The sequence below is a fragment of the Aythya marila genome (genome assembly GCF_965140915.1).
Source record: "Aythya marila genome assembly, chromosome: 12".
Classification (NCBI taxonomy): Eukaryota; Metazoa; Chordata; class Aves; order Anseriformes; family Anatidae; genus Aythya; species Aythya marila.
In genome coordinates this window covers 20,081,406-20,092,513 of record NC_139053.1, presented here as the reverse complement: position 1 = coordinate 20,092,513, position 11,108 = coordinate 20,081,406, and the positions used below count along the sequence as shown (strand labels likewise).

Genomic DNA, 11,108 nt, shown 5'->3' with positions numbered 1-11,108 from the left:
CAAGAAAATCCCTTCCAGGTCCGCGGGAGCAGGGCCGCGGCGAAGCCCCCGTTCCAGTGGACGGCCGCGTGCCTCAGCTGTGGCTGCTTCTCTGGAACAGCTGTCGGGATTCTTCTGGTGCCAAAGAGATAATCTGACTTCAGGGAAAATCTTGCTTTTGGAGGGAATGGTTGTGAAAGGAGGCACGCTGACCTGTGTGGGCTGGCTCTGGCAAGAGAGCCTGGTGAGAGGGAACTGCTCTGACCTTCGGATGGCTCCTCAGCAGCCGTCCCTTACGCAGGAGCCCCGTGCCAGCAGGCCAAAGAGACCCACAGCCACCTACAGATGGAGTGGGAAGGAAACAGAGCAGCGGAGGATTCAGCTGCAGCGAGCAAAGAACCAGAGGCTGCCACAGGATGGGATGTGCGAGGTGTAGAGCAGGCCACCTTCCCCTCCTGTCGGCTTCTCCTGCCGTGCCAGACCTCATCTGGGAGCTGGGGGGACCCGCAGGGTGTTGGGGGGACCCGCAGGGTGTTGGGGGGACCTGCAGGGTTTTGGGGGGACTGATCCAGATGGAGCAGGGGAAGGATGCTGTGTCCCTTACCCCGCACACAGCCCTCGGCACCCAACCTGTGGGGTCTGCACCAAATCACTGCAAAACGGCAGCTGCTGGCTCGTCACCCCGTGGGACACACAGCACAGACGGGCCCTAACGGCTGTCCCAGGGGACGTGGAGCTGAGTTGTCCCCTGGCTGTCCCCAGGGACGTGGAGCCCAGTTGTCCCCACGCAGCTCCCAGCAGCGGGCACCCAGCTTGGCCCTTGCGGGACCTTTGCTGCAGCAGGGGCTGTGCCCAGCTGTGCCTGGAGCAGATCCAAGCCCCAGCTGCTGCCCCAGGAGATGTGGAACCGTCCTTTAGGGCTCCCGACCGCAGCGCAGGGCGCAGGGGAACACGGGGAGCGGGGAGCACCCTGACCTGCCCCACCAAAGCCGAGCCGCTTATCTCCCCCGCTGCCAACCCAAACCACACACAGGCTTTACAAACACATGGGAGACAGAAAAAGCAAAACAACCCAGCCTAAAAAAAAAAAAAAAAAAAAAAGGTGCTAACCGGGCAGGGGGAAGGGGCTGCAGGGGCTTTTTTGGGCACGGGACCCCCTCCGGAGGGTCTCGGTGCGCCGGCTCCCGGGCACAGCGGGCAGGGGCTGCGCGCCCTGGGGCGCACCGGGGGGCGCTGGGGCCGGGACCCCGGGGAAACCCGGCCCGATCCTGGGGAAACCCGGCCCGATCCCGGCGCAGCCGCACCGGGGAAGGCTCCGGGAGGGGGCACCGCCTGCAATCGGCGGCGGCTGCGCAGTGCTGGGGAGGCAATGGAGGAGAGGCTGAAAGCTGTGCGCGCACGGGTGCGCTCCTTCCCCGACTTCCCCGTGCCCGGAGTGCTGTTCCGGTGCGCGGAGGGGCTGGGGGGGAGGATAAAGGGGTTGGGGGGGGGGAAAGGGGTTGGGGATGGGGCAGGGGTTGGAGGAGAGGGGCTGGAGATGGAGCAGGGGGCCTGGGAATGGAACAACGGGGTTGGGGATGGAGCAGGAGAGCAGGGGGTGGAGAAAAGGGGATGGAGGAAAGGGCCTGGGGAGGGAGTAATAGGGTTGGGGAGGGAGGAAAGGGGCTGAGGATGGAGCAGGAGATAGGGCAGGGGTTGGAGGAGAGGGGCTGGAGATGGAGCAGGGGGCCTGGGGATGGAGGAAAGGGGCTGGGGATGGAGGAAAGGGGCTGGGAATGGAGCAAGGAGCTGCTTAAGGGGTGATTCAGCAGCATGGCAGGTCTGGGCTTGCTTCGTGGCTGGGGCTTTGGTCCCTCCCCAGGAAACCACAGATGCCTCTGCAGCAGCCCCGCTACCCGTCTTCCCCCGTGCCTGCACGCCTGCTCTGCTGGGCACGCTTCCCCTGGGTGCAGCAGCTCCACCACGTGCACCTCTGGGTGCTGGCTAAGCGCTCTTCCTGTCTTTGCAGAGACATCAGCCCCTTGCTGAAGGATCCCGTGGCCTTCAGGGCTCTGATTGATCTGCTGGAAGATCACCTGAGGACATCTGTGCCCCCCATCGACTTCATTGCAGGTGGGTGTTCACTGGGACAGAGCACGGTGTGCTGGTGCTGCCCGGGTGGTCGGTGTGGGGAGACGCCTCCCCGAGGGGCCAGGAGATATCGTAGCCCTCGGGTGTCATCCGAATTACAGCCTGTGTCATAGGTAACACCAGCAGGGGCTCTACCCTTGCCCCAGTACTGTGGTTTCCTGAAATACTGGTTTGGGATGTGGCAGACGTCATCTGATGATGCTGCAGTGCCAGTTTTGTAATTCACTCCTTCCCTCAATAAGCAAAGAGGCATTCACTGAGCACCGAAGCCCGGTGTGCCATGGCTGGAAGGTCTCACGCAGTCCCCAGGGCATGGAGCTCCTGTTTCCAGCATGTTTTCCTTTTCGGAGGGTTTTATCAAGCCAACTGAAACAGGCTTTGTGGTGATAACACACTGCAGCACACATTTTAAAGAGGCTGAGAATGAAAGTGCTCAGGAAGGTGCTGCTTGGACTGGGCGATAGCCCAGGGCTTGGGGAGCCTCAAGCAAACCTAGCCAAGTGGCTCGCTGATAACCAGGCTCTGCCCCTGGAGGTGCAAAGTCCCTGGGTGCGTGGCCGGACTGATAGCGGGGCTGAGCTGAGCTTGCTGCTGTAAAGAAGAGCTGGGAGGGAGGCAGAAAGGGCTGCCGAGCTGCTGGGGGAGTCACTGCCGTGCCCCACGGGTCCCCAGCAGCCCGTCTGGGTGAGCACGGTGCCGTGGTGCACGTCTCAAACCCCTGCAAACGACCACGAGGGCAAAATGCTCCTGCAGTAATTGTAGATGGCTTGCTTGCAGCACGGGAGGATGAACCTGGGGTGTCGCACGGTGGCTCTCAGGCGTTGGCTCTGCTGAGTTTTTCCTGCTCTGCCCCCCAGGTCTGGACTCCCGCGGCTTCCTCATAGGCCCCCCTCTGGCTCAGAGGCTGGGGGTGGGCTTCGTGCCCATCCGAAAGAAGGGGAAGCTTCCCGGGCCGACCGAGTCTGTCTCGTACAGCCTGGAGTATGGCAAGGTAACGCCCGGGGGGGGAAAAAGGGTTTTCCAGGCTGTGGTTGGGGCTGTGAGTAGAGGGGGCGATGAGGCTGGTGGAGGATGCCCCGGCCAGCCCCGATGGGTGCTGAGCCCAGGGGCATGGCACAAATTTTGGGAGCTCCCCGGGGCTTTGTCTCCACGCCACGCACCCGGGGTTGGTGTCGGCGAGCCGTGCTGTGGGTTTTTTTTTGGGGGAAGGCAGGATGTGGGATAAGAGTCGGTGCTAAATTGCTTTCTTTGGCTTGAATTCAAGGGCATGACCATCGAGCTCCCCCTCTTCCAGTAAGTGCTCTGGGTAAATGCCTTTACTGCATGGCTTCGGGGCCGGGCGCTCACCCCGTAACACCGCACCCCTTTGGGATGGCAGAGCCCTAGGCCCCGTAACCCGCTACGGCTGGTAACTAACAGCAGCAGGAGCTCCACGCTGCCACTACTCACGAGATCTGTTTGGGCCAAGCCCCAAATTCATCCGACAAAGGACGTGCCTGCAGCTTTTCCCCACTCCAGCCCTCTGCAGCGTGCGTTTTGGGGCTGATCTCGCTGAAGACGTGTCCGCGTTCCTCGCCGTGTGGGAGGTGTTTCCCTGGGAGGCAAGGCTAAAATGAGGCTGCTCTTTCCACCCTGCAGGCTGAACTTGAAATCCAGAGCGACGCCGTGGAACCGGGGCAGAAAGTGGTAATTGTGGATGACTTGCTTGCGACTGGAGGTGAGCGAAACGCGGGCAGAGGGCACGGGGAACGCGCATGAGAGCTCCACGTGCGGGTCTGCCTGCCATCGCCCTGATTTCCCCCCGGGGGAGTGACTTTAACCGAGACTTTGTGCATGGAAACTGCCACCCCGTAACGCTTTGCAACAAGGGAGAGGGCAGGAGCAATGCCTGTGGTGGTTAAAATCGTTGTGGGTGCTAAAACTTGGGCTGTGCGAGGCGCAGGAATGCGCTTTGGGGCTGCCTGTGGTTGCTGCTGACCCTCTGTGTCCTGCAGGTACGATGCGGGCAGCCTGCGAGCTGGTGAAGAGGCTGAAGGCGGAGATCCTGGAGTGCCTGGTGATCATAGAGCTCAAATTCCTGAAAGGGGTGGAAAAGCTCGAGTCCGTCCCCTTCTTCTCCCTGCTCCAGTACGACTGAGGCTCAGGCCGCGGACGGAGGCTGCAGGGTGCTCGCTGCCAGCCCCGGCCCCCTCCTGCCTTGGAGTTGTCGCTGGCTTGATGCCACGAGGGGGTGGGCAGGGGGGAACCTACAATTTCAGTCTGAACTCTGGGCCAGATGCTCCACGAGAGTAAGTCCCAGTCATTTTCCAAGCCACAGATCAAAGCATATTCAGCGCATGGATCCTTTTTTGGGTTCATCCCGTTGGAAATAGGGAACAGACTGCCTGGGGGGAGGGAGACCACAAAGGGGTAGATTTATTTTTTTTATTATTATTTTTTAGGATACCGAAGTGAAAATGTTGCTGCTGAGGCAGGGCAGGGCTGAGAGCTTTGTGGGGTCCAGCACATGCTGTTGTTTGAGCCGTACCTGGCCAGCCTCCTTTCAAGGGGTTCCTAAAAAACTCAGAAGGTGGGCACAAAGTGATGATTTGTCTCGGGGGTGACCTGATGTACCTGCCACCGGAGGAAAAGCTGCCAAAGCACCAGCTGAGGCAGCGTGATGGACTGAGGAGGGTTCAGCAGAGCCCATCGCATGGTTCGGGTCAGCCCCAAGAGCAGGCAGGACTCAACGTGCCAAAATTTGCACCACTGAACACAGCACAGCCTGCGGCCCCGCCTCAGCAGGGGCTGAACCCACTGGTAAAATAAACATTGACTTCTTTTTATTTTTTCTAAACGGTCTCAGAGCTCTCCTTGCCATAGCTGAAGCTGTTCCATACCCTCCTGAGCATCTCCCTCCGGTCCCAAGCCATCAGCAGAGGCTGTGGTGTGCGCTCCCCACGGCCACCCCAAATGCTTGGAAGGAAGCACCAACCAGGGAGGCAGGATTTGGCCCTTCCAGGTATTTTTTTTCTCCCCAGTCTGGCTGCAGGGGGGGCACCCAGGCTGATCCTGGTGGGCTTTCACGGAAATAATTTCCCTGCGCTGGGGATGGAGCGCACCCAGCCCCGTGCTTCCAGCTGTCGGGACCGTGGGGGCTATTTTTTATCCCCGTTTTCCTGAAAAGCCACTTCAGCGCTGCTCAGGGAGCGCTGAGGAACATCAAACATCGTTCCTCCCCCCGGGGGAGAAACCTACCCCAGGGCACTGGGATTTACAGCCAGCCCCTGCGTGGAGCCGGGCAGCGCAGAGCCTCGCACGCATTCTTGGCACGAGGCTGCGGGTCCCCGCTGCGAGGCAGAGAGGGGAAAAAAAGTCGGTTCCACCCCGAAGAGCTGTGGAAAAGCAGCTGCTCACCGTGGAAGCGAGCACGAGCCCCGGCCGGTGCCAGGGCTGGCAGCGTGCGAGGCCAAGGGGTGACATCAGGGAACGTGGGGACACTGCCTGCGCCTGGGCGGGCAGGGAGAGCCCCCCCCTTGGTGCAGGCAGGAGGAAGATTTTGGGTCCCAGCGGCAAACGGGAGTTCCCAAAGGGGGTCTTGTGCTGAGCCCAGCCCCATACCCTCACCCCACAGCCTCTGCAGTGGGTTTAAACCCCCCCTGTAAGCCCCCAGGGTTGCTCCTGCTGGGAGCGGGGCTGGCTGCAGGCAGGGTGCTGGAGGAGGCTTTCTTGGGGCATCGCAACCAGCAGGATGAAGGATGGGCACCTCCCCGCTGCTTCTTCCACCTTTTTAACCAAAATCTGCGATTCTGAGCAGCCGAGGTGAGCACACCCAGCACCAGGCAGCCCCCTCCTGCGCCGTGCCTGCCCCACAGCAGCTCCCCAAGCTGGGTGCACCCCGGGCAGGCACCTCTCGCTGCAGCCGGGACCCTTCTCAGAGCACCCATCCCTCCTCCCCAAACCCTACAACTGGTCCCCAGCAGGAGCAGCCGGAGCTGGGACCTGCCCCAAACCAACCCCCCGCTGCCTCCAGCCCTCTCCCAGCTCCCGTCCCGTCCCTGTGCCGCCCGGGGCCCTATTGACAAAAGCTGCATTCAGCTCTCGGCGAGCCCACGCTCACTTTTTCCAGTCAGTTTTTCCCCAGGAGTTGGCCGAGGACCCGGCCCTTCCCTGCGTGAGCGGCCGGGGCCCGGTGCCACGGGAGAAGCGCGGGGCGGACGAGAGCCGGCTCGATTTAAAACATTTAATGCAAAGATGTTTGGACAAAAGTCCCGTCGTCGTTTCCAGCCGGGGCTGGAGATGCCCGTTGCCCTCGCCCTTAAAAACACAACAAGGCCCCGGAGAGCCAAAACAGCAATTGGGGACTTCTCCTCTCGCTCCTTTCCTCCTCGTCACCCTCTCTCCCCTTGCCTCCACCCCAACACCAGTCCCTGGGGGGAAGCTCCTGCCTCGAGCCTTCAGGAGAAGGACCAGGACAGGTCAGAAACTCCTCGTCACCACCCCAGGACTGCCTGCCTTCACCCTGGGGTCAACTACAGCCCCCCGGGGACCCTGGCAAAGGAACTAGTTACAATTAATGCCCGCTCTCCTCTTCCTCAACCACCCCCGGGGCTCGCTACGCCTACGGAGACGATTGCACAGGGGAAAAGCCCGGACCCTCGTCGGGCTCAGAGCGCTTCAGCCTCCTTGGCCACCTTGGTGAGCCTCTCCACCACGAGCCCGACGTCCTTGTTCTTGTCCAGCTTGATGTAGGTGTCCGTCCTGATGGCGTGGATCCCCACCCAGTCGGGCAGCAGCTCGGCGAAGAGGCGCAGGTGCTTCTCCATCTCTCCTACAGAGGAAGGGGGAAAGCAAAGCAGCCGGCTGAGATCCCTGCACCCCATCCCACCCCAAACCAACCCCCCCCGGGAACCATCCCGGAGCCCCGGTGCGCTCCCCGTTTCCTACCCGCCGTCATCTGCGTGGGGAAGCTCTCGGCCATGCGGGCGCACGCCACCTCCAGCGGCAGCGCCAGCTTCTTCTCGGCCACGAAAACATTGCGCAGGACGCGGGCCATGGCCGGCAGCCTCCCCAGCAGGGCCAGCCGCTCCTCCTGCCCCGCGTCCCGGGTCATCAGCGCCTGCAGCCTCCTCGCCTCCTTGGCACGGATCTTGGGGGAGGAGGGGAGAGGAGGGAGGAGAAGGGGGTCACAGGTGCAGGCAGGACCCCTCCGGCCACGTTTTGGGGCCAGGATGGAATTACTCACCCGCTCCAGCAGCTCCTGGGACACCCCCTTCAGCGCGCCGGAGGTGCTGGCAGGGGACGGTGCTTTGGAAACCACCGGTTCCCCCGCACCGGCTTCAGCGGTTCTCAGGGCCAGGTTGGCAAGAGCTTTTTCCATCTGCTCATGTGGAAGAGGGAGGAGGAGTTGGGTTGCAGCTGGGAGGAAGAAGTTTCCCCTCCGCCGCCCCCCACCTCCAGGGGCCACCCTGCAGCAGCCCGGCACCCCCCCCACACCCCTTTGACCCATCCAGGGGGACAGCTTGGTGTCCTCCATCTCCTCTCCCAGCCCAAATCAGCTCCTCCAGCCCCAAACCAGCCCCAAGGTCGCGATATCCAAGCTGGGCTCCCCCCTGCCTCCATCTTCCAGCTCTCCAAGGCAACCCTTCCCCACTCCTACCCATTAACATCCTCCCAGAGGAACCAGTTTGGGGTCTGGGACCCCCCCCAAAAAGGCAGCAGTTGGAGCCAGACCCCATCCCCGCTCACCTTGGGGATCATCATGCCCCGAGCTGTGCTCAGCAGCTCCTGGGCCGTGGTGATCCTCTCCTCCTGCGGTGGCCGCGGCAGCTCCGCGGGGCTGATGTCCGGCACCTCGTCCACGTTGAAGCGGGGATGCCAGCGGGTCAGCTTGTCCTCGGGCACCACCATGGGGGGCGTCAGGCCGGCCAGGAACACCTGAAGAGGGGGGCAAGAACGGAATCACTGCACCCACAGGCTCGTGGCCACGCTGTGCTCCGAGGAGAAACCCCAGGATTTTCCCTATTCTTCATCCCACAACACTGCCTGCCCGCCACGAGCACCCACAGAGCCCACGGCCCCATAACATCCTTCATTTTGGGTGCCACCCCAATGCTGTGGGTAGCACCCAGAGGCCCCCCCGAGGCAGAAGGAGCAGGGGCTCACCGCGTGGTGCTGCTTGACGATGTTCACCAGGCTGCGGTTGAATTCCCTCCTGCGCTCCAGCAGGCGCGACGCCGAGAGGTGCGGGCGGCCGCACAGCTTCTCGTCTGCCAGGAAGAGGGGAAAGCATCACCTGCAGCGCGCCCCAAAAGCGTTTTCCAGCTCCAGCTCCTCGGTGGAGGGAGCACAGAGCGCTCCGGACACCCGCAGCTCCCCCCCAGGACCCACCTTCCCCCAGCACGGGCTCCAGCGTGAGCTGGTAGTCGGATTTCTTAATGCCGCTGCCGAAGGTGGGGATGTTCTTCTCCTGGCGCAGCCGGTACGAGGTGGGGTACACCGCCTTGATCTGGCCCACGTGCCGCTCCTCAAACTGCCTGCGACGGCAGCATGGAGCTCAGAAACCCCAAGGATGACACCAGGGAGCTCCAAAACCCCAAGGGATGACACCAGGGAGCTCCAAAACCCCAAGGGACGACACCAGGGAGCTCCAAAACCCCAAGGGACGACACCAGGGAGCTCCAAAACCCCAAGGGACGACACCAGGGAGCTCCAAAACCCCAAAGGATGACACCAGGGAACCAGCCCCAGCGCCTGAAGCTGGGAGCCCCGAAAAACCCATCCAGATCCTCTCCAACTCACTTGCGCATCATGTCCTGCACCCCCTGCTTGACCTTGGCGAAGGTGATGGTCTCGGCGCGGTTGAAGAGCATCCCGGCGATGGTGTCCACGCTGCGGAACATCTCGGCCAGCACCTTGTACTTGTAGGGCAGCGTGAGCCCCGGCGGCTGGTCCTGAGCGAGGGCGTGGAACCGCTGGTACGCGGGGAGCTTCTGGCCCCTGGGGGAAGGAGGAGAGGTGTCAGGGCACCCCGCTCTGAGCGGGCGCAGGGAATGGGGCACGGGGACAGCCCCGAGCATGCACGGGGGGGACTGAGACCCCTATAGGCTGGGACTGGGGTCTCGGAGAGCACCCCGCTGCCAGCAGGGCTGAGCTCGGAGCCGTGCGCCCACCCCGGTTGGGGCAGGTCCCCTCTGATCCCATTGTCTGAGCACCCCAACGTGGGTCCCTGGGTCACAGCCTGCCCTGTGCGCCCTGGGGACGGGGTTTGGTGGTGGGGAAGCACTTTTTGTGCTTTTTTTTTCCCCAAAAAGCCTCTCCTCACCCATCTCCTGCTGCTGCCGGAGCTGTTGTCTCCTGTGCCTGTGCTCCGCTCGCCCCCGCCTTGTCGCGGAGCCGCAGCTCCAGGCCCCGCAGGGTCTCCAGGCGGCCCCGCAGCTCAGCGCCGGCCCCAGCGGGGATGGGAGGCAGCTGGGACGGGGCCTTCATCTTCATCTTCATCCTCTGCAGGCGGCTCCGCAGCGCAGCCAGGTCCTCCTGGGGGTGTGGGAACGGGGTCAGGACGGGCTGGGAAGGGGGCAGGGGACGGGCAGAGACCCCGAGCCCACCCACCCCATAACCATCCCCATCCCCATCCCAATCCCAATCCCAATCCCAATCCCAATCCCAATCCCATCCCAGTACCGGCTCCATGCGCGGGGCTTTCCGTGGCACGGCTCCACCGTCCTGCTCCCGGTTGGGGGATCGCGTCCTGCCCACCGGGGGGGGCTCAGCCGGGGGGGGGCTGGCAACCTGCGGGACACCGGGGCTGCGTTAGGGACCGTGCAGGGAACCCCCCCGGGACCCCCCGGCCTCACACGGGGGGTGCCGTGGGGGCAAACCGGGGGTGCTGCCACCCCCCTCCCGTGTCCCCCCGTACCGCAGGCAGCTCCAGCCTCTTCCGTGCCGATTTCCCCCCACGCTCCCCGGTGCCGGTCCCGGTCCCGTTCCCGGTTCCCTGCTCCGCTTCCATCTCCCGGCGGCTCCGTTTCCTGCCCGCCAGCCCCGGCACGGCCGGGACAGCGCCGCGGGACGGGGTGCGGGGCGATGCGGGCAGCGGCGGGGGGGCTCCATCCTCGGCCTCCCGGTGCACCGGGGCTCCCCCGGGGGCTGCCTTCAACCGGGAGCCGCCGCCGCGCTTGGCGGGGACGGTGGCGGCCGCCTTGGCACGGCCGAAGAAGTCGGTGAGGCGGAGCTGCGCCATGGCTCCGGTGCCGCTCCCGGTGTCGCTCCCGGTGTCGCTCCCGGTGTCCCGATCCCGCTCTCCCGGTGCCGGCGGCGCGCGCGCGCCAAATCCTCCGCTCTTGGCGGGAACCCGCGCGCGGCCGCGGCTCCGCCCCCCAAGGGGGTCACGTGGGCCGGAATTGGCGCCACGGGGCTCTTAAAGGCGCCGCGCTCCCCGCGCTCCGCAGGGGCTCCACGTGGGTGGGTGGGTGTGGGGTCGCGGGGGGCTGCCCGCTCGCAGCCCCTATAGGGTGGAGGTGCCCAGGGTGCTGGGTTTTGGCCGTAGGGACCCCCCCCCCAGGGGTGCTGCCACTGCTGCAGGGGTGGGTGCTGAGCTGGACACAGCAGGGGCGCGCACCCCGGAGCGCAGTGCATGGCGAGGGTCCTGCCCCAAAATAGGGCAGGGGGCCCTCAGCCTTGTTCCTTCCCCAAAACTCATAGGGAACCAGCCTGTAAAAGCTGCTGCTGCTTGGTGGCTGCGCCCCATAAGCAGCCCTGGGTGCAGAGGCTGGCTGCAGGGTCCCCATCTGCATGGCTGGGAGTTAATTATGGCACTGCCCGGACATGGAGCAGCGTGCCCGCCCGGAAAGCTCCTTGCCGGGCACTCAGGGCCGTGCCCGCAGCTCATTATGGGGCCGCGCTGCTCTCAGCACGGCTCTTAGAGCCCTGAGCCAGGCCGGCAAAGTGGAGCGGGGCCGGATTCAGCTGCACGAGGCAGGGCTCAGGGGTGCCGTTCCCTGCGCCCATTTACTCCCGCA

General features: G+C 64.0%; 2 protein-coding genes across 2 annotated transcripts; one reads left to right on the top strand and one right to left on the bottom strand.

Moving 5' to 3' along the window:
- The first annotated feature begins 520 nt into the window (after window positions 1-520).
- Window positions 521-4,919, top strand: APRT (adenine phosphoribosyltransferase). The gene is made up of 5 exons (XM_082769951.1): window positions 521-1,425; window positions 1,988-2,091; window positions 2,967-3,100; window positions 3,748-3,826; window positions 4,104-4,919. Exons 1-5 carry the CDS (start codon window positions 1,349-1,351, stop codon window positions 4,244-4,246), a joined length of 537 nt encoding a protein of 178 aa, XP_082626077.1. The 5' UTR covers window positions 521-1,348; the 3' UTR covers window positions 4,247-4,919.
- Window positions 4,920-6,323: 1,404 nt separating this feature from the next.
- On the bottom strand, window positions 6,324-10,434 carry CDT1 (chromatin licensing and DNA replication factor 1). Its single transcript, XM_082770344.1, has 10 exons — window positions 10,007-10,434; window positions 9,772-9,879; window positions 9,413-9,624; window positions 8,890-9,087; window positions 8,479-8,624; window positions 8,254-8,357; window positions 7,837-8,025; window positions 7,334-7,468; window positions 7,036-7,237; window positions 6,324-6,919 (listed from the first exon to the last, which is right to left on the bottom strand). The coding sequence occupies exons 1-10, from the start codon at window positions 10,328-10,330 to the stop codon at window positions 6,756-6,758; spliced, it is 1,782 nt and encodes a 593-aa protein (XP_082626470.1). The 5' UTR covers window positions 10,331-10,434; the 3' UTR covers window positions 6,324-6,755.
- Window positions 10,435-11,108: the final 674 nt, after the last annotated feature.